Raw genomic sequence first — 22,499 nt, 5'->3', positions numbered from 1 at the left:
GTTGTTGAGTTGTAGGAGTTCTTTATATTCTGGATCTTATTATAGTTTTGATTTTCTAACATTTTCTCCCATTCCGTAGGTTGCCTTTCACTGGGCCCTTTGATACTCAGAATTTTCAAAGTGTGCTGTGGACCCATCTGTCTATTTTTGCTTTTGTTGTCTGTGCTTTTGGTGTCATAGCCAAGAAATCTTTGCCAAGACCAATGTCACGAGGTGTTTATGTTTTCTTTTAGGTGTTTTATAGTTTAAGACTTAGGTTTAAGTCTTCGAGTTTTTTTTTTTAATCTCTTCTTAGTGTGATTACCTTTTATCTCAGGATGATTAGCTTTTATACTTTAAAGATCTCACCTCTCACCTCTAGCTTGTGTGATAGGACAAAACTTCAAGAGCCAAGATTTGTCTTAAAAAATTAAAAACGACAACAAAAAAACACTTGTGTGTTTTTTAAAAAACCCTGTCTGCCATTCTTTACTTGATTTGAAACACAGCTGTTTTGTTTTTATTTGCCCCTATAGTAACTTGCCCCTAGAGTAACTTAGTAACTTTATCGAGATATGCTATAAATTTAATTTTCACCTCCCTTTGATGTTTCTTTTGTACCAACCACACAGCGGTTTTCCTCAAGTTGGTGGGGTGGTAGTCTGCACTTCAATGTTTATAATGATCTCTTAAGAGTATCCGGTCAGATAGGAAGCATTCTGAGGTTATTGGATTCAACTCTTCTTCCCTGGATTTCATTTTGTGCATGCCTTTCCCTTATGCTAACCTTTTCCCTCGCAGTTGCTAGTCTCACCTTTCTCCCATATCTGAATTATCTTCCTTATTTATTTTCCTTTTCCTTTTTATTTACTATTCTTCTGGAATATGTAGTTTTCACTCCCTGGCACCTATTCTCCCTATTAATTTCCTTCCCCATGTGCATCTTCTGCTTTCTCCCTCTAATGTCATCCTAGAGATTCTCATATTCCAGGTATGAGAGGACTACAGGATGACTCTTCATCACCATTCAAGCTTGAACCGTTGATCTTCTCAGTGCATTTCTTATTCTTAGAAATGTGTATCCAGTGGGTTGACAGATTTGTTTAGATGCAAGAATAAGGAATTTAGCTTAACTATCAAGGAAAAAGCCATAATTTTAAAGACTTGGAAAGGCTTAGCTTTGTAGCTGAAATTGAAAGATTCAAGAGTGCTAAAAGATAACAAACTGAACATGAATTGATAGTGCAGATTATTTTCCTACAAGAGACATTCAGTTCAGTTCAGTTCAGTTCAGTCGCGTCGCTCAGTCATGTCCAACTCTTTGCAACCCCGTGAATCACAGCACGCCAGACCTCCCTGTCTATCACCAACTCCCGGAGTTCACGCAAACTCATGTCCATAGAGTCGGTGATACCATCCATCCATCTCATTCTCTGTCGTCCCTGTCTCCTCCCGCCCCCAATCCCTCCCAGCATCAGAGTCTTTTCCAGTGAGTCAACTCGTCGCATGAGGTGGCCAAAGTATTGGAGTTTCAGCTTTAGCATCAGTCCTTCCAATGAACACCCAGGATTGATCTCCTTTAGAATGGACTGGTTGGATCTCCTTGCAGTCCAAGGGACTCTCAAGAGTCTTCTCCAGCACCACAGTTCAAAAGCATCAATTCTTCGGCGCTCAGCTTTCTTCACAGTCCAACTCTCACATCCATACATGACCAAGGGAAAAACCATAGCCTTGACTAGACAGACCTCTGTTGGCAAAGTAATGTCTCTGCTTTTTAATATGCTATCTAGGTTGGTCATAACTTTCCTTCCAAGCAGTAAGAGTCTTAATTTCATGGCTGCAGTCAGCATCTGCAGTGATTTTGGAGCCCCAAAAAATAAAGTCTGACACCTGTTTCCACTGTTTCCCCATCTATTTCCCATGAAGTGATGGGACCAGATGCCATGATCTTTGTTTTCTGAATGTTGAGCTTCAAGCCAACCTTTTCACTCTCCTCTTTCACTTTCATCAAGAGGCTTTTGAGTTCCTCTTCACTTTCTGCCATAAGGGTAGTGTCATCTGCATATCTGAGGTTATTGATATTTCTCCCAGCAATCTTGATTCCAGCTTGTGCTTCTTCCAGCCCAGCGTTCCTCGTGATGTACTCTGCGTATAAGTTCAATAAGCAGGGTGACAATAGACAATCTTGATGCACTCCTGAGGCATTAGTAACAGAATACTGGGCTCTGACTATTCTTCTGTATTTATGGTATGTAAAATCTCAAATTTTGACTTAAATTCTGGACCTGGAATTTGAGAGAGCTATGACAACAGAATTCTAGGCCCTGTTTATTAAATATGATAATATTTGATAAGTCTCATCAAGTAGAAAGTCGAACAATGGGAGAACAAAGAAAGGAAGATAACAAGCATCACAGAAGATGGACTACCTGAGCTGGGCCTTGAATGATGAGCCAAGTTTAGTAGAGATGAGAAGGCAGGATATTAGTGACAAAAGCTTTGGTGTAAGCTAAGGTTGAGGGCAAGAATATTTAAGGTGTATTTGGGAAATAGTAAAGGGTGTAGGCTAAACTGCTGTAGACAAAGAGATTCTGAAATATAATAAGATGGAAGACTGTTGGTCTCTCACATAACAAGAGGTAGGCAATCAATCCAGGGAAGATAGAGGCCATCTGGGGACTCAGGTGCTTTCTCCCTGTTGCTCTTGTCCCAGGGGACTCCAGTGCTATGCCTGTGTTCCATCTCACCAGAAGGGGAACATGGAGAGCACCCAACGTTGCTCTCACAGACAGGACTTGGAAGTTGTACACGTCACTTCTGTTCACATCCAGTTGGTCCAGACTTTGTCTTTATAGACTCAGCTAACTGCAAAGGATTTGGTAATTTAGCCTCCAGGCTATGAACATTAGGAGAGAGATGTCTCTTAAACCAACTGTTGGTAGAATAGAGTTACTTGAAGGGAAACATTATGTAAAGTTAGAAAGAAAAGACCAAAATATATTGAACTTTGTATTCCAAGTGCTTGCCTAGCACAGACACAAAATAAATACCTGTCTAATGAATCCATGAAGAAGTGAATAAGTGGGTGAGGAAATGTATCATTCAGTTTGAACTTTCTCCTCTAGACTAGGAGATGCAAACTAAAATGACTCTTAAGAGTGGCAGACGGATAGTATAAATGAGTCACGCAGAGGGGTATAAGTAAGGAGTGAAGGAAACTGAATGGCTGAGGGGCCAGTGACATGCCTGGTGGGAGGCAGCCATGTGATGGTTGCTTGGGGTTGTGGGCCCTGTGTGGCCAGACCTTGCGGTTTTTTAAAAAGAAATAGGAAATCTGGATTTTAGGTGACATCTCCCAATTTTTAAAATCTTTAGTATGAACAATTTAATAACAGGCCAAATAAGATATATCCGTTGGATGGGTTTGGCCTTCAAGTCAGTTCAGTTCATTTCAGTCACTCAGTTGTGTCTGACTGTTTGCAACCCCATGGACTGCAGCACACCAGGCTTCACTGTCCATCACCAACTCCCAGAGCTTGCTCAAAATCATGTCCATCGAACTGATGATGCTATCCAACCATCTCATCCTCTGTTGTCCCCTTCTCCTCCTGCTTTCAATCTTTCCCAGCATCTGGGTCATTTCCAATGAGTCAGTTCTCACATCAGGTGGCCCAAGTATTGGAGTTTCAGCTGCAGCGTTCAGTCCTCCCAATGAATATTCAGGACTGATTTCCTTTAGGATCGACTGGTTTAATCTTGCAGTCCAAGGGACTCTCAAGAGTCTTCTCCAACACCACAGTTCAAAAGCATCAATTCTTCTGTGCTCAGCTTTCTTTATAGTCCAACTCTCGCATCCATACATGACTACTGGAAAAACCATAGCTTTGACTAGACAGACCTTTGTTGGCAAAGTAATGTCTCTGCTTTTTAATATGTTGTCTAGATTGGTCATAGCTTTTCTTTCAAGGAGTAAGTGCCTTTTAACTTTATGGCTGTGTCACCATTTGCAGTGATTTTGGAGCCCCCCAAAATAAAATTTCTCACTGTTTCCATTGATTCTCCTTCTATTTCCCATGAAGTGATGGAACCGGATGCCATGATCTTAGTGTTTTGAATGTTGCATTTTAAGCCAGCTTTTTCACTCTCCTCTTTCACTTTCATCAAGAGGCTGTTTAGTCCCTCTTACTTTCTGCCGTAAGGGTGGTGTCATCTGCGTATCTGAGGTTATTGATATTTCTCCCAGCAATCTTGATTCCAGATTGTGCTTCATCCAGCCTGGCATTTCACATGATGTACTCTGCATATAAATTAAATAAGCAGGGTGACAACATACAGCCTTGACGTACTCCGTTCCCAATTTGGAACCAGTCTGTTGATATTCTTGATCTTCCTACAAATTTCTCAGGAGGCAGGTCAGGTGGTCTGGTTCTCCCATGTCTTGAAGAATTTTCCACAGTGTGTTGTGATCCACACAGTCAAAGGCATTGGCAGAGTCAATAAAGCAGAAGTACATGTTTTTCTGGAACTCTCTTGCTTTTTTCTGTGATCCAACAAATGTTAGCAATTTGATCTCTGACTCCTCTGCCTTTTCTAAATCCGGCTAGGCCTTCAAGTCACTTATTTGCAATCTTTCTGATGAGAAGAAATTACTCAAATGTTTAGCCCAGTTTATAGTTTAAGGTTAACATGACCATGGTGTGCTAGATACACCTCTGGTGAAGTAGTTCTTGATTGTGGCTGCACATGATAATGACTGGGAGCTTTGAAAAGAAAATTCCAACTTCAGGCTCCACTCAAAGCTATTAAAGCAGATTCCCAAGGGATGGGTATTTTTTAAAGCTCCTTCATGTGGTTCTGATGTGCAGTAAAGGTTGGGAACTAATGCTCTAAGGCTAATTTTGAAGGTTGTTGCAACAACTTGCATATATGATAAAAGGGTCTGAACTATGGTTTTGGAAGTCAGTTAAGGAAATTGAAGAGAGATGAGTTATGCTATGAAGGGCAAATCAGTCTAGTTTTGTGGCTTTTAAAAATTGAGATAGTGGAGGAAGAGGGTCAAGAGTTGAGATTTCAGGCTAAGATTTGGGGGCTGAGAGATAAAATAACTCTAATAAATGGTTCCAAGGGACATATGAAATTAAGATCTACAGTAGATGAATGGGGCAGAGGTAAATGTTATCTTGTATGCAGATGCTGTGGCCAAATCCAAGTTGAGAATCTCAATTAATACAACATTAAAAAATAAAGCTACACAGATGTTTTTATGGCTAATATTATATATGTGTGTATATTTTATTTGTTGCAATGCCAGGGGAAAAAACTGAATTAACATTACTAATGGATTTGTTGGGACAGTATGTCAAGGTCATTGCTCAGGGTTTGTGAAGAACTGTAGGAATTCAAAGCAAATACCTTCCTGGTTAACTCAGTAGCAATGTTTCAGTCCTGTGTCAGTTTGGTTTCTGCGGAGCCTTAGCTGGGGCTCCAGGCTTTATCCACGGTGATTTAGCACCACCATGAGGCTGCATCCAGTCAGTGCATCTGATTTTTAGCTTCTGAAATGTATTACGACTGAGCGAATGAACTGAACTGAACTGAACTGAATGTATTATAAGGAAGGTGCGGTTGTTTGCAGTTTTAAATATTAAGATGAAAATAGTTCTTTGTTCTTTTCTTGGTGTAAAAAGCTATGATTAAATTGGTTTTTGCTGTGTCAGGATGATAAAAGTTCCTAACCTCGTTTGACAGCAAGTATTTCTATGATGATGAAAATCAAAAGAGGAATAAACTCAGTGTTGCATTTTTAATTCAATTACAATAATTATTAGGGCATTAGTGAACGCTTCTTTATCCTTAAGCCTAAATTAATTACTCTGTGTTAACAGTATGATGTTTTAGAAAGATAGTGATTAAAAAAAAAAAAAAGCCTTGACATTTATTGCCCACTTGGCACGTCAGGCAAGATGCTAAGAGTTTTATTCATTTAACACATCATCACATTAATTCTCAAGAAAAAAAAATACCTCTTTGATGAATACACTCTTATTTTATCCCCATTTTACCAATGAGGGCAGAGATACATAGAGAAGTTAGTAATTTACTCATGTACAGACTGAAAGGCAGGAACTTTGAGCTCAGTTCAGAGCCCCCCATTGTTTAATTATGAAAACTTGAATACATCTCTCAAAGTTTACTGTCTAAATCTCTTAGTCTCTAAAATGGGATATTAATTATGTTTGTCACTGCACAGATTATTGTATGAAATTACAGAGAGCACCAGCTCATTGTAAACTCTAACAGCTACATGAATACTAGTCTTATCATGATGGTGACCTTTCCTGTGAATTCAAGGAATTAATATCTACAATAATAGAAAGAATAATCTTAATTTTAGAATAAGAATATTAATTCTGCCCCTGTGTAGCATTGTGACCTTAGAAACTTTAGCCCTCAAACCTCAGTTTCAAAAAATAAACATTAGTAGAGAAATTGAATGGGCTGACCTCTAAGATACCTCTCAGTTCTGAAATGTTATGAGATTAAGAGGCATAGCTAAGAGATGCAGCCATTTCTCTGTAAAATATTCGCTAGAATATATCACTTCAAAATGGAATTTCTTTCTGTTCCATGGAATCCTGGGTGCATTCTCTTTAGAAGACCCTGGTGGCTCAGAGGTTAAAGCGTCTGCCCCCAATGCGGGAGACCCGGGTTCGATCCCTGGGTCGGGAAGATCCCCTGGAGAAGGAGATGGTAACCCACTCCAGTATTCTTGCCTGGAGAATCCCATGGACAGAGAAGCCTGATAGGCTACAGTCCATGAGGTCGCAAAGAGTCGGACACGACTGAGCGACTGAACGGAACGGAACGGAATGGTAAATGAGTGTGGGGCTGTGACATTAATGAGCCTGGTGGTATGAAACTATGCATGCTGCGTTTCCAGCACTGTAAAGTGAGAAGAACCAGACATCCTAGAGGAATCTAGGGCCTGGCTAGAGTTTCTAAGATGCCAGGAAGCTAGGGACAATGGTCACAGTAAACAAGTAAGAATTAGATATGAATTAGACAAATTCTATAGTAAGTAAGTAAGTTCAGCTAGGAGAAGGCAATGGCAAGCCACTCCAGTACTCTTGCCTTGAAAATCCCATGGATGGAGGAGCCTGGTGGGCTGCAGTCCGTGGGGTCGCTAAGGGTCGGACACGACTGAGCGACTTCACTTTCACTTTTCACTTTCACACATTGGAGAAGGAAATGGCAACCCACTCCAGTGTTCTTGCCTGGAGAATCCCAGGGACGGGGGAGCCTGGTGGGCTTCCGTCTATGGGGTCACACAGAGTCAGACATGACTGAAGTGACTTAGCAGCAGCAAGTTCAGCTAAATGAAGCAGATTGGAAACGGACAATGGTCACAGTAAACAAGTAAGAATTAGATATGAATTAGACTGATTCTATAGTAAGTAAGTTCAGCTAAATGAAGCAGATTGGAAACATTCATCTTGACAAGTTTGCTGTTGTGATGTCTTAAAAGTAACTTTTAAAATTTTAATTAGACAGTGTGGGGGCAGATGATTCCAAGAGTGTGGGTTCTATGTCAAGGTCACACATGATGTCAGACCATGTCAGGCTGTTGATCTCATCATATAAAGATGATTGGCCTGAGATTTTCATGGTGAATAAGCAACTTTACCCAGGAATGGTGCTGCTTGTAAGTTCAGGCCCAGGTATTTTTCAGGTTGATGCAGTTCTGTGTGTCTTGAGCCAGTGACTTGATCTCTCTCGCCCCACTTTTTTTCCTTGCAAGATAAATTAAAAATGTATCTTCCACATAGAGTTGTTTTTTTTTTTTTATTAAATGTGTTAAAATGTATGAAGAGCTCGGAATAGTACCTGGCATGTAGTAAGCATTTAGTAAATGTTTGCTCCTGTGGTTGTTATTATTACTATTATGAGAGGGGAGGGCTGAGGCCTCAGTAGCTCTTTGTATGTAGGTGGCTCTGGCCTTTTGAGATCAGATGCCACCACCCTATTTTCTCCTCCTACCTTCAGCCATCTTGGTCATTATGAAGCCTCGACCTCTTACTCAAGACCCACCCACTGTGGTTAAGGCCACCCCTCCTCCTTCCTGGGACCTGGGATAATCACCCTAGATTCCTGCACCCCTCTTCTCTGTGAGACTCTGAGCCTCCTGCCTTGACAAATGATTCTTATGTTGCATTAGAGATAATTCTTCTCTAATTGGCCCAATAATTTTAGTTAATGCACTTCTCTGACACCTTAGGAAGTTTATGTAGAGGAATTTATGCTGTGAATGTGTGTTCAGATAAATACAAACTTCTAGTTTATAATATTGTCACACAACATCCTTATAAATAATATGTACTTATTTATGTGTAATTTGTATTTATACATATTTATAATATGTATTTATAATTTTGTACTTATAAATAATAATTCTCACAGCACTCTTTAGCCAGGGGAAGATCATTACAATTTATAAGAAGAAAAAGGAACGATCTCCAGGAGGTTTACAATTGTCCATCAGAACCTACACTGGAAAAGATGGAAAAATTAAGAAAGCATGTTGGAAGCATAGCGCTAGGTCAGGATGATTTTCTGGGAGAGGAGCCTTAAAGCTGAATCTTAAAGGATAGGTATAGTGAGAGGAGTAGAAGACATTGGGAAGGTATGCGAAAGTCACCAAAGAACAGTTCCTGTTCAACTAGAAGAGAACAGGGAAATCATCTGAGCATCACTGGCTTTGAAAGAGGCTCTGTATGCAAGAACCAGAGATGGTAACAGTCAGAAAGGCATGAGAAGTTGTCCAACTCATTTCCCTCGTTTTACAGCTGGAACATGCCTCTCTCAGGAGTACTTCCTATTCAGTTCAGTTCAGTTGCTCAGTCATGTCCGACTCTTTGTGACCCCATGGACTGCAGCACGCCAGGATTCCCTGTCCATCACCAACTCTTGGAGTTTACTCAGACTCATGTCCATCGAGTTGGTGATGCCATCCAACCATCTCATCCTCTGTTGTCCCCTTCTCCTCCCATCTTCAATCTTTCCCAGCATCAGGGTCTTTTCAAATGAGTCAGTTCTTTGCATCAGGTGGCCAAAGTGTTGGAGTTTCAGCTTCAGCATCAGTCCTTCCAATGAGTATTCAGGACTGAATTACTTTAGGATGGACTGGTTGAATCTCTTTGCAGTCCAAGGGACTCTCAAGGGTCTTCTCCAACACCACAATTCAAAAACATCAATTCTTCTGTGCTCAGCTTTCTTTATGGTCCACCTCTCACATGCATACATGACTACTGGAAAAACCATAGCTTTGACCAGATGGGCCTTTGTTGGCAAAGTAATGTCTCCGCTTGGTCATAACTTTTCTCCCAAGGAGCAAACGTCTTTTAATTTTATGACTGCAGTCACCATATGCAGTGATTTTGGAGCCCCCCGAAATAAAGTCTGTCACTGTTTCCCCATCTATTTGCCATGAAGTGATGGAACTAGATGCCATGATCTTAGTTTTCTGAATGTTGAGTTTTAAGACAACTTTTTCACTCTCCTCTTTCATCAAGAGGCTTTTGAGTTCCTCTTCACTTTCTGCCATAAGTGTGGTGTCATCTGCATATCTGAGGTTATTGACATTTCTCCAGGCAATCTTGATTCCAGCTTGTGCATCATCCAGTCGAGCATTTCTCATGATATATTCTGCATATAAGTTAAATAAGCAGGGTGTATGTACTCCTTTCCGTATCTGGAACCAGTCTGTTGTTTGATGTCCAATTCTAACTGTTGCCTCTTGACCTGTGTACAGATTTCTTAGGAGGCAGGTGAGGTGGTCTGGTGCTTCCTATTAGCACATCCTGTTTTCTGGTTAATACCAGGTTTTGCTAGCTTGTCACAAAAAGGCAGTGAGTACTTTTTCTCCCACCAAGATCAACAGGAGTATGTTCTGAGTGCCTCTGAGCTGTTGGCCGTTTATCTTTGTAGCCTTGATGGACTTAGAGGAAGATTTCCCTTCTTTGAATCTGGTGCATTTTACAGTTGATTTGGGGACACAGCCAGTGTCAAGAACCACTGAGACAGACGCAGAATGAGGGATTGGGGTGAGTAGAATTAAGAGCCTGGCACTGCGGGGCCTCAGTGTGAGGAAGACACCCAGTAGACACGGCCCTCCACGCTGGTCCTGGGTTCTCATCCCCGCCTGTGCTCTCCAGGACCACCTGTATGTTGCTTTCTCTAACCTCGATCTTGTTCCTTACCCCTCACATGCTATCTAAGACCATGTAAAATGGCTTCTTCCTTCTGAATATCTCACTGCTCCTTTCAGAGAATAGTACCTCCAACCAAAACTGAAATCTGGAAGTCATATCAGATTCTTACAGATTTCCCAAATTTTTTATCCACTGAATTCAACTGTTCCTGTCTGTGTTAACTTCTCTCTCTGCAATCTTGCACGTTCCCTCCATGCTCACTGTTTCTGCCTCAGTCTAGCCCTCACAGGAGTTAGGGTAGTAGCCTTTCAACTGGCTTTTCTGATCTCAGCCTAACACCTAACAATCCACTCTTCACACTGCAGTCAGAGTGAGTCTTCTAAGATGCAGATCAGATTCTCTCTCTTCTGCTGCAGAACCGCAGTGACACCCTCATTGTTCTTAGGATCAAGTCCCAACTTGAGAGTGCAGTGTGTGTGCCCGGCTCCTGACTTAGACTCTTCAACCTCACTTCTCAGTTTCCCTATTTGCCTCCAGAACATTAGCCACACCCAGCTACTTAGATTTCTCCTAATGCGTTGTCCTCTATTGGATTTTATCTGCCAAGAATGTTCTTGGTTCCTCTCAGTGCGCTCTATTGATTTTCATCTGGACTAATGCCACCCAATCTAGATAGCAAACCCAATTAGCTAAGCCAGCAGAACTCTGGAATTTTACGTTATTCTTTAAAACTCTGTCTTTGTTTTAATTCTAGAACTTTTTACCCCACAAGACAGTCATGAAAATTTAAAAATGGACAGTATTAGAGCTCTGTACTTGAGGACACAATACCGGGGTTCTTCTGCCTCAGCTGCCTACTGGTCTGTTACCAGTCAAGTAGTTGACCTTTCTGAGCCTCAGTTTCCTTACCTGTAAGGCATTGAACTACCTGGGATCTGAGGGGCTTTTGAAGACTGGGTCTGTGCTTCTAATGTGCATGGGGAACTCTTGTTCTTTGCAGGCAGATGTATTTAGATAATGCTATTTTCTATCTTCTTGGCTCCACTGATAGTACAGTGGCTGCATTGTTACCCTTTACTGACTCGCTGCTCTGAAGTTCTCTGGTAGAAAGTTGGCTGTTTTCTTGCTCATCCAGTGTGATAAACTCTCTACAATGAATTCCATTTTTTTCTAAAGCAATAACTTTGTTATTACTAAAGAACTGTATGTTCTTTAGAGAAAATTTAGGCTATTTAAACAATCATAGATAATCTTTTGAAAAATTTTAGCATCTAAAAGCACCCCCGTCTAGCTACATGCATTCTTGTTCCAGTTATTAGATTTACAAGGAGGTTTTACTATTCAGGAAAGTATTTCCATCTAAACATAGGATTATATCATTTCAGCTCTGTATTTCAGTGTCAAGGAAACTGCCCTTTTCATTAAAACTGTATGGACATATGGGGAAATGTTTATTAAAAGTGACTGATTAGCCGCAACATGGTAGGGGGAGACTTTGAGCTGCAGAAGAAGGGAGAAGCAATGACAAGGAAGAGGGAGGAGGAGAGGAAGGAAGAGAGGAGCGAAAAGGGGAGAGAAAATGAAGAGCAAGAGAGGGGAGGGGCAAGGGTAGAGGAAAGAGAAGGAAAGGCAAAAGAGAAACAGTAGTCAACGTTGTAAAGCAGCTATACGCCAATGAAAGTGAACAAAAATACTTGCTAAGTAAAATATTCATCTAATCTCAATAAAACATTTTCCCTTTTCTATATAATGTTTATATATCTTCTATAGAAAGTTTATATGGGGGCTCTTGTCTATATGACATGTCTATGTAATGCCTATATTTTTATTGTATATTTCCCTGTAATATTTATAAGATTCTATATAATGCAAAGAGTTGACTCACTGGAAAAGACTCTGATGCTGGGAGGGATTGGGGGCGGGAGGAGACAGGGACGACAGAGAATGAGATGGCTGGATGGCATCACCGACTCGATGGGCATGAGTTTGAGTGAACTCCGGGAGTTGGTGATGGACAGGGAGGCCTGGCGTGCTGCGATTCATGGGGTCGCAAAGAGTCGGACACGACTGAGCGACTGAACTGAACTGAACTGATATAATAGTAAATGTTCATCTAATATCAATAAAAGATTAGCCCCTTCTTAAAGAAAAAGGAGCAAAGGAGGATAGAAAGTAGTGTAGAGAGGGAAAATTATCTAAAACACAGGCGGTGGTGATGGGACTGTTGAAGTCTTGTGGCATGGACTGTGGTTCTCACAGAAGCTTGAGAAGTAAGAATGGACAACAGTGAATGTTTCTGTCCTTTTTTTTCTCTCTGTGAGCCCCATGAGGGTAAGTCTGCTTACAAAGACTGTGGCTTAGTGGTTTAGAGCTTGGGCCCTGGAACAAAACTACTTAATAGCTAGTTAATGGCTTTATGACCTTGAATAAATTACATAACTCCTCTATGCTTCAGCCTCTTCATCTGTAAAATAGAGACATTTGTGAAGATTAAGTGATTACACAAGTTATCAGAAGAATAGTTTTTAGATAGTCAGCACCCAAATGTTAAGTACTGTTATTTATAACACTGGATATAAAAAGCCTACAAGTAAACCATTAAACAATCATAATCCTAAATTCTAAAGTGAGAGAAACTTAGGTCCTTGTTTGGGATTCAGAGGCAGATAAAGATGACCTGATCTGCTGATCCAGTGCCTCTGGAACACTGGGGGTGCTGGAGACAATGTGTCACACAGAGTCAGTGAGCACAGCTCTGTGGGAGGGTCCCCAGCTTCACTCCTGATAGTTGTAAGCATTTGAGTTTGTCTGAGCGTCAGTGTTCTCTGTAAAATGGAGAGTGTGGGACCCTTAAAGCATAGAGTATAATACATAAGTGCCTGGCACATAATAGGTACTCAGTTAATATTAATTTATTATGAGTTCCAGTTTATTCCTATTTCTTTTATTCATTCCCATTTTTATTAGACTTTGCTGATATGCATTCCTAACTTGTTTTGCCCTTAACGTTGTTGACTATTTCTTTTTATAAATAAGTAGGGAGTAACTGACCCACTCCAGTATTCTTGCTTGGAAAATCCTATGGATAGGAGAGGAGCTTGGTGGGCTGCAGAGTCAGACATGTCTTAGCAACTAAACAATAGGGAGTAACTGAAGTCAAAGCCTTTGGATGTTGGAGGAAAGCCTTTCCCATTGTGAGAGTCAGCGATCTTTCTGGGCTCTTCTTTTCTCAGTTGAAACCATGTCATTAGTATTTGAAGGAATCAGAGATTATCCTCAGTTTATCATGCTAACATGATACTGAGTTCAGAATAAAACATCTCACCCGGCCAATTTAAAATAATACCATTCTTTACCCTTTTTATTCTCTTTCCACCTGACAGTCTTTATTCTGGGATAGTTATATTGGGAATATTTTCAAATTCTAAAGATGTTTCATTCAACCTTTAGAAGAGAAGCTAAATATTTCATAAAACATTTCAGTATTTGAGTTTTCTTATGGCAACAGAGTTAAAACTGCCTTAAAGCATTTCATTTTCTCTTCAATCTTTCTTCTAAAAGCACATACCATATCCTCCCTTCTGTCAGTTACTTGTACTGTGTTGGATTTGATAGGTAGGAATGTGGATAAATGTGTAAGTTGGTAGAGTTCAGTGTATCACTTTTAATTCCCTTTCATTTGATCTTGAGCCTCTGTGTCTTGGTAGCACATTACATACGCAGATATGTGGTTGGGAAAGGTGAATTGCATTTGAAAGCTATTGTGTAAAAAGCTAAATTAGTCATTTCATAAAATAATTAAGTATATAAGCAAAAATGGAAGGTTAAATATATATGTTGGTAGCGTGTGTGCTAAGTTGCTTCAGTCGTGTCCAACTCTTTGTGACCCTATGGACTGTAGCCTGTCACGTTCTTCTGTCCATGGGATTCTCCAGGCAAGAATGCTGAGGTGGGTTGCCATGCCCTCCTCCAGGGGATCTTCCTGATCCAGGGGTCAAACCTGCATCTCTTATGCCTCCTGCATTGGCAGGTGGGTTCTTTACCACTAGTGCCACCTGGGAAGCCCATATCTTGGTGCTGTGCTTATCAGTCAGTTGTGTCTGACTCTTTGTGACTCCATGGACTGCAGCCTCCAGGCTTCTCTGTCCATGAGGATTCTCCAGGCAAGAATACTGGAGTGGGTTGCCATACCCTCCTCCAGGGAATCTTCCCAACCAGGGATCAAACTCAGGTCTCCTGCATTGTGGTCAGATTCTTTACAGTCTGAGCCCCAGGGAAGCCCAAGAATACTGGGTAGCCTATCCTTTCTCCAGGGGATCTTCCCTCCTGCATTGTAGGAGGATTCTTTACCAGCTTGAGCTACCAGGGAAGTCCCATATGTTGGTAGATACACATATTAAATCTCAATGCATAATTTTGCTTATAAGTGGAGTTCTAATTTTACCAGCTTCCAGAACCTAAATAAAGCTTCCTTTTGGGTAAGGTAAGAGGATTGCAATTACTCATTGGTACTCATTATTAATGTAAAGACTGGCTTCAAAGCATTTGTCCTGGTTTGAAAAATGAAGCCAGATTATCCTTAAAGCGTGTGCTATTTAAATAGAGAAGCATGATCCCTTCAGGACCTGCAGGTGGGATAAGAAGTAGGGAAATCTTTGCTCACCTGCAGATTCAGATGCTGCCCCCGCCACATCACCTCACGTGATGACCTGAGACAAGTTGCGATGCCTTCTGCATGCCCAGAGCAGTCGGTGCCACCTCTCATATTATGACTGTGGGGGGACTTTTCTCTCCATCTTCCCTGTGACACCCAGGAAAATGCTGTATGCTTAGTGAATAATCAAAATGTTTTGAGTGAATGACATAAATGATAAAATTGGAACCTGTTCATTAGAAATGGTTTTTTAAAATTGTTTATCAAGCCAGACTTTATATTTCTCTTGAAATCTTCACATAAACCCCTAATGGATATCCCTATTCCTATCTTTCCAATGAAGAAACTGAATTTCAGAGGCACCAAGTAGCTCATTTAGTTTATACTGTTAGTAAGAGACGGATGGAGCCTAGAATCAAGTTCAGTTTTGTCTGGTTGTAACAGCTGTTCTCTTACTATTATCTGCACTGGTTCATGATAAGCGTGTTCCCTCTCCCCCCGCCTTTTAATATACCTTTTCCTGTCATCATGATTAATCCTCATTTAAATGTTTTTCAAGTTCTAATTTCTGCCAGGGATTTAGGCAAATCGTTAGATCAGCTGGCCTTTCATGATTTCACATGGTGCCAGCTGGGCTCTCTGGATTCAGGTGCTGAGTCCGCCACCTTCTAGCCACATGGCATTGGGCATGTCTCCTTACTTCTCAGGGCCTCAGTCTTCTCATTTGTAAATTGGGGGCAACAGTACCCACCTCACAGGGTCTTTATGACCCTACTTGGTGCCTCTGAAAGTCAGTTTCTGCATTTACAAGATAGGAATGGGGACATCCATTAGGGGTTTATGTGAAGATTTCAAGAGAAAATATATTTTAAAGTCTGGCTTGATGATCTATTATTGTTTATTGCTTTTAAATGGTCCTGGCATGTTTGTTGTTCAGAAGCCAAGCTGTGTCTGACCCTTCGCAACCCCATGGACTGTAGCGTGCCAGGCTTAGTGAGTGCTATATGAGGATTACTTATTGTTTCAACTATCATTGTTTAGATAAGGTCACTCATGGAATCCTTTAATCTTGGAATACTAAGAAAGGGGTAAATACTTTTGAATGGTTTAAAAAGTTTTAACAGCAGAGGCTGACCTTTTCTAGTATCAAAAATACAATGAAAATAGTTCACTTTCTGATGCTCTTCAGCATGTCCCTCTCTGAAGGCAGTTAACTTGATCTGGGCTAGGTCAGACAACACACTTGATTTCTGTGTCCACCAAGAAATGTACATCCTTCTCGGGACGAACACACACATGTTCACACGTATCCAAACTGTAAATACCAAGAGGATATTAGCAGCTCAGCTCACTGGTTAAACTACCTCCTGAGGACTAAGAGCTATCTCCTCTGCGATCGAACTGAGTCAAACTCATCTGTAATTGAGGCACTGATTGGATGGGCTTGCTTAAGCATGTGCTGCCTTAAAATTTGGTTTAAATTTTCTATAGATTAGAAATAAAATTTTGGTTTAAATTTTCTATAAATTAAAAATTAAATTTACAGTGATTTTTGCTTGCTAAAAAAAAAAAGGTGTTTTTTTTTAAAGTCCCTATTCTCATCAGAGATTCCCTTTCAGAAAAATTAATAGAAAATACTGAATGTGAGGGGGAGGGACTTTTTTGAGAGTTTTAATCTCAGTGCTAAGAATGTGAGAGTGGGAACAAATGTTTCCTCTCCTTCATCTGGGTCTGGTCATATGTCTCTCGGAGCGCTGTTTCTAGAGGGCACTGTGGTACCGTGAGAGGAACAGACTTTGGAATGGGATGTGGATTCAGATTCCAGCTCTGCCTCTAGGCTAGGCACCCATCTTCTTTGACCCTCAGTTTCCTCATCTGTAAAATTACCATAATCAGCACCACTTCACAGATTTGTGTTGACAACACAAGTATCTGCTTCCTATTTTATACCCCTTTCCCCTTTTACCGAAATAGTTTTCAATTTCAATTTGTTCTAAAAATCATGTAATTCTATTTAAAAAATTACCCCTAGACTTTTAACAACACAAGGCAGGGGGACCATGTCTTGTTTTCTACTATGTTGCTGTTTCCTGGTCCCATGTCTGATGCAAGGAAAGCTCTGTTTCTGTCCTAGCTGCACACAGCAGTTTTGTCAAAGGACAACACTAATCACCCCCACAGTTTCTAGTTAACCAGACTAGGTTTGTCTCAGAAGAGAAATAGATAGGAAAATAAAAGAAATAATATTCTTTATAAAATTGGAATATAGTTGGTTTACCATATTGTGTTAGTTCTAGGTTTATAACAAAGTGATTCAGATATATATTTTTCCAGAATATTTTTCATTATAGGATACTATAGGATGTTGAATATAGTTTCTTGTGCTGTACAGAAAATCCTTATTGTTTATCTATCTTGTATGTGGTAGCGTGCATTTGTTAATCCTGTTCTCCTAATTTCTCCCTCCTTTCCTTGCTTTATCCCTCCCCACTTTCCTCTTTGGTGACCATAAATTAGTTTCCTATGTCTGTGAATCTGTTTCTGTTCTGTAAATAGACTCATTTGTGTTATTTTTTAGATTTCATGAGTAAGTGATATTATACACTATTTCTTTGTCTGCTTTACCTCACTTACTATGATAATCTCTAGGTTCATCCATGTTGCTGCAAATGACAATATGCCATACTTTTTGTGGCCAAGTAGTATTCCATTATATATATATACACACACCACTTCTTCTTTATCTGTTCATCTGTCAATGGATACTTAGATTGCTTCCACGTCTTGGCTATTGTAAATAGTGCTGCTATGAACATTGGGGTGCATACATCTTTTCAAATTAGAGTTTTCTTTTTTCATGGATATATGCTTGGGAGTGGGATTGCTGGATCATATGGTAGCTCTATTTTTAGTTTTTAAAGGGAACCTTGACACTGTTTTCCATAGTGGCTGTACCTGTTTACCCACCAACAGTGTAGGAGGATTAATAATGGGTATTTTTAACTTGTCGTGAGTGTAGCTGTTTGCAAGACTCAACCTTATATTTTCCTTGCAAATATGATCTTCAAATGTATATTAACCAACTTTAGCAAATTATTTTACACAAACTTGTAAGTGTACATTTTTATATTTTTCACTGTGCTTCTTAGCCTTAAAAAAAAATTCATGCATTAGAAAGTTTCAAAGTAAGATTCTTTAAAAGCATCTCATTAAGGAACTTTCAAAATGTAAATGATCTGATTCCTCCAGCAGATGATTTGAAAGTGGGAAGTGCACTGTTACTGGTGATAACAGGCTAACAGCTGTTCCATTTTCTCCCAAGTTGGATGACCAAGGTTTCTTCTGCAGGTAGAATCCTGGCTTGGCTCCAGTAATCAGACTCTCAGAACATGTATCAAATATGAGTATAGCAAGGAACACACCCATAAGGAGACAGTTAAGGGGGTGGCCCAGGAGGGCTGGTGCCTGTGGACTGGGTCACCCTCAGTGTGCCCCTCGGGTGCTTGGCAGGGAGGCAGAGAAAGATAATCGAAGAAGGGGCAAAAAGGAACAATAAGGAAACTGGTGGTAGAAAATGACAAGAGAGATGGAATAGATGAGATACAGGAGTTTGAGGAAAACTAAAATGGGGCCTTTCAAAGGCTTGTATTTCAGTGTGTAGCAGTGACACGAACGTGTGTAAAATGTGCTTTTTGTGTAGTGCAGCATTGAATTGTGTTATGAAGAAAACCTGATTTTTATAGTCGTCTTTGACTCTCCAGGTAAATATGCATAAACTCAGAGTATTAGAGAAACAGGCAGGTCAAATACTAAGAACAGAAACAAACTTAGGTACATACAGAATTCCGATACAGGCAGAATAAGTTTCACAAAAAAGTTCAGGTACATGTCTCAACTCTATTGATGGTTTAACTTTTTCTACTGATTGAAATGACCAGAATTCAGTAAGCCAGTGCTTAGACATGCTTTATGTTCTGCTGATATTTTTATTTCACTGATATTTATCTTTTTGTTCTCAGTAATGTCCAGCAGTGTGCTTCACACAAAGCAGCTGCTTAATAATTATTTGTTAAAAGAATGAAAAAGGGACTTCCCTGGTGGTACAGTGATTAAGAATCTCCTGCCAGTGTAGGGGACACATGTTCAGTCCCTAGTCCAGGAAGATCCCACATGCCGTGGAGCAACTAAACCCATGCTTCGCAGCTACTGAGCCCATGCTCTATAACAAGAGAAGCCACTGCAATGAGAAGTTCATGCCCCACAACCAGAGAGTAGCCCCTCTGGCCACAACTAGAGAAAGCCTGTGCAGCAGCAGTGAAGACCCAGCACAGACAGAAATAAATACATAAAAGTTTAAAAAGAATGAATGGAAGACCAGTATCTATTTTACTAGTATTTGATTTATGTTACAAAATAAGTAAAATTTTGCATTTTTCCTCATTTTCTCATGTTACTTATGTCAGCTTCATTTTCCTTCGTTCCCACCACGAAGACTCTAGCAGCGTTTCTGAAGATGAACATCAAATATTCGTTTTTCTGCATCCAAATGTGAATTCTCCTGCATGGTGCATAGCTCAGTGTATAGAGTGGAGCCCATTTGGTTTCTCTAAGAATATCCTCTCATGATGTGAGAACAGATCTGTCCACTTCACTGGTTGACATACCACACAGAAACAGGCTGAGAGAGATGGAGAAATAGCAGGTGACAAAAGTCTCAGAAATCAGATGGACTTTAGTATCACTTGCCTTCATAATTTCTGTTTATATTCTTATGGCTACACATAAGTAGGAGGGAAGGTGGAAAGCTAAAATTCCCCCTAATTAGGAGTGCTTAGGTTTTTATGGCAAGTTAACTCACCAGTTAAGTATTAAAGCATTAATTAAAGATAATCAAAAGGTAACTCTGAAGAACAGGTTAAGTTCAATAGAGAACTAGCATCCCAAGCCATCTCAGTGAGTTCAAATACAGAAGCCTGTCCTTCCTGCTTTCGACCTCCAGGTGGTGCTGTTCACCCAGCCATGGCAAGCCGGTGGCCAGCCCCATTTCCTTCCCTTAAGATTCAGAGCTGGGCTTTCATTTTTTTCTAAATATTTTCCGTTTCCACAGATGTATTCTTTTAAATGGCCAATAAATTTTTGTAACCACTATTTGAAAATTTGCAAGATTATTGTGAATTGTGCTTCTTAGCCAATAATTTTTTTTTTTTTTTTTTTTATGTCCAGGACACACCCAAAGTTAGGAGTTTACATTTGTTCCTTGGTCCTGTACCTTTTTTAGTTTCTTAGAACCCAGACTCAATCACAGACATTTGAGCTGTCAGTAGAACTCATCCAAGTCCCTTTAAACACTAATGTGATTTAAAAATAGATTTCTCCTTCAGTTAAGGCACCTCAACTTCTTGGGCTTCTAAGTAAAGAACACCATCTTTCCTTTATCCCCCAAAGCCAGGTTCCTAGCAGACTTGACCTGATATTTGGTGAGGGGACTCTTGTCAGACACCCAGAATTGTTTTGATGATTTGAGGGTCACCTTTCTAATGATACCCTGCAGTCCAATCTAAATTCCTCAAAAACAAACAAACAAAAAAAAACAAACCAACAACAACAACAGCAAAATCTTTCCTAGGGAAAAAACCATAGCTGTATCATGAACAGTTTCTTTCCATTTTAATAGATTGCAGTAGCAGGAATGGTGGGAATTTTGTTGTACAGTGTAGACGCAGAATGGGACTGCAGTGGTATCAGTTTTACCATCAACGAGGTATGGAATTTTTAAGATTGACTTTAAAAAATAACCTATTTACATGCTTTTCTTGTTCTTTCCCCCCCTTTTCTGTCACAAGGGGTTTGTAAACAAACTGGATGAATTTATTCAATGGTTAAACGAAGCCATGGAAACCACTGAAAATTGGACACCTCCTAAAGCAGAGACGGATGGCCTAAAACTGTACCTGGAGACACACTTGGTAAGCAAGACTGTGTTGCTCTTAATGTTAGTTAGGGAAGAATTTTAATGTGGTCCTTGTTTGTTTATGGAGCATGTCGATTTTACTTATCAGAAGTCATTATATGCTAATAAACCAAGTTTTAATGGGGTAAATTACAGAAGCTGAAAATTTGCGGGCATTTCAAGCAATACTATGAAATCTAAATTCTCCATATTTCAAGCTATTTTAAAAAAACTTTTCCCAGAAAGGTAAGTAATTATTTTAAAAAATATCTTAGAAAATTTTACTAGACCCTTGCTGTCTAAAGTGATGACTGAAGTTTTTCTTCTTAAAAAAATAAAGGTCATTTTGATGACCATTCTAAAAGCTTTCTAGAATTCTTGTAAAATTAATGAACCTCTCATTATCAAGAGGGTCTACTTTATCTGTTCTACACTGGGTTATTTTAATAAAATATTTAAAATGATGATCTCCATCATTTTTGCTGCTATGTGGGTTTTTCAGCATATAATTAATACAACTGTCATTACTCTTGTCCCTGTGCACAAGGAAAGCCATGGAGAGAAAGCAGAAAACACTTGGATGAATATGCTTCTGAATATGTTAGAAGCAAGAATTATAGACTGGGGGACATTTGATGAACCTCATGAGGTTTTTACTGAATGCTTCAAATGGCCGATATCAATTATGAAGGGGTGGAAACCAAGTAGTGGAGTGTGATAAAGCATGAAGGAAAAGCACGTTGTCAGAGGAAATGAAAATTCAGGCTTTCAGGATCTCATCTTTATTCCTTTCACCGATAGCATAAAATTGACAAAGGCAATGAACAGGAATTCTTGGGTGCCCAGCTGTGGGGCTGATTCTCTGCCCCTCTCACACACTCAGAATTTGGACTGAATAAACATTGTGTGGGAGTCCTGCATGTGTGTGAGTTCACAGGGTTCCGGAACCACTCCCTGTGATAGGAAGTGCATGGAGGAGAGAGAGGGAGAAAAAAGAGAGAGAAGGGAGAGGGGAGAGAGAGCAGGGATATTTTAGCTCTTTAGTGTTCGTGTTTTGCAGGGTGTTTTATATCATTACAAGAAAAGCAGGAGAATAGCCTCAAAATCCTATTGCTACATGTAACTATCCTGTGGAGGATTTTTAAAAAACTCACAGAACTGTGTGGTAGAGGCTGAGGATATTGTTTCCATTTTTAGAGACCGGGGTTGATGATGTATAAAAACGCCCCTGACCCTAACTACCTCTCTTGTACATGGGTTTTTAAATACTACCCTTAGTATTCAAATCCCTGTTGAGTAGAGCCTTGATTTTTTTTTTAAAGAGGGCATTTCATAATAGCAAGATAAAGATATTCGCTGCTTTATAATGTAAATTGTATTAATTAGGATGTCAACTTTTCACTGGCATTGTTCTGACAGAAATTCTAATCTGTGTTTAAACAGGAGTATATGAACTTTATTTCACATTAAATGTGCTGTCTTAACTTCTCTTGATTTAATATTTTATAGAAAACACAAATTTCGTTTTTGAGGTCCCAGAGGGCATGAGGACACAAAGGGCACTTTAACTCTAGGTTATTTATTGAAAGCCAGGCAAGGAAAATATGAACCAAGGTCTCTCCTCTCTTTGGGAGCTGAATGACCTGACCTCTTTTTAAGCAATAGGTACTCCTCTTCTCAAATCCATATTGCAGAATTATTCACTTAG

The 22,499-nt window shown here is 39.9% G+C and overlaps 1 protein-coding gene across 2 annotated transcripts in view; it reads left to right on the top strand.

Annotated features, from left to right (window-relative positions):
• AKAP6 (A-kinase anchoring protein 6) overlaps nucleotides 1-22,499 on the top strand; it is a 408,114-nt gene that overhangs the window by 120,657 nt on the left and 264,958 nt on the right. For both annotated transcript variants that reach the window (XM_055418225.2, XM_055418226.2), the window contains exon 5: nucleotides 20,685-20,807. In XM_055418225.2, coding sequence (XP_055274200.2) covers nucleotides 20,685-20,807 — 123 coding nt within the window. The remainder of the gene's footprint in view (nucleotides 1-20,684; nucleotides 20,808-22,499) is intronic.

Source organism: Moschus berezovskii, chromosome 21 (genome assembly GCF_049115385.1).
Source record: "Moschus berezovskii isolate FMDL1 chromosome 21, NW_MosBer_1.0, whole genome shotgun sequence".
Classification (NCBI taxonomy): domain Eukaryota; kingdom Metazoa; phylum Chordata; class Mammalia; order Artiodactyla; family Moschidae; genus Moschus; species Moschus berezovskii.
This window is presented reverse-complemented; position numbering and strand designations above follow the sequence as displayed.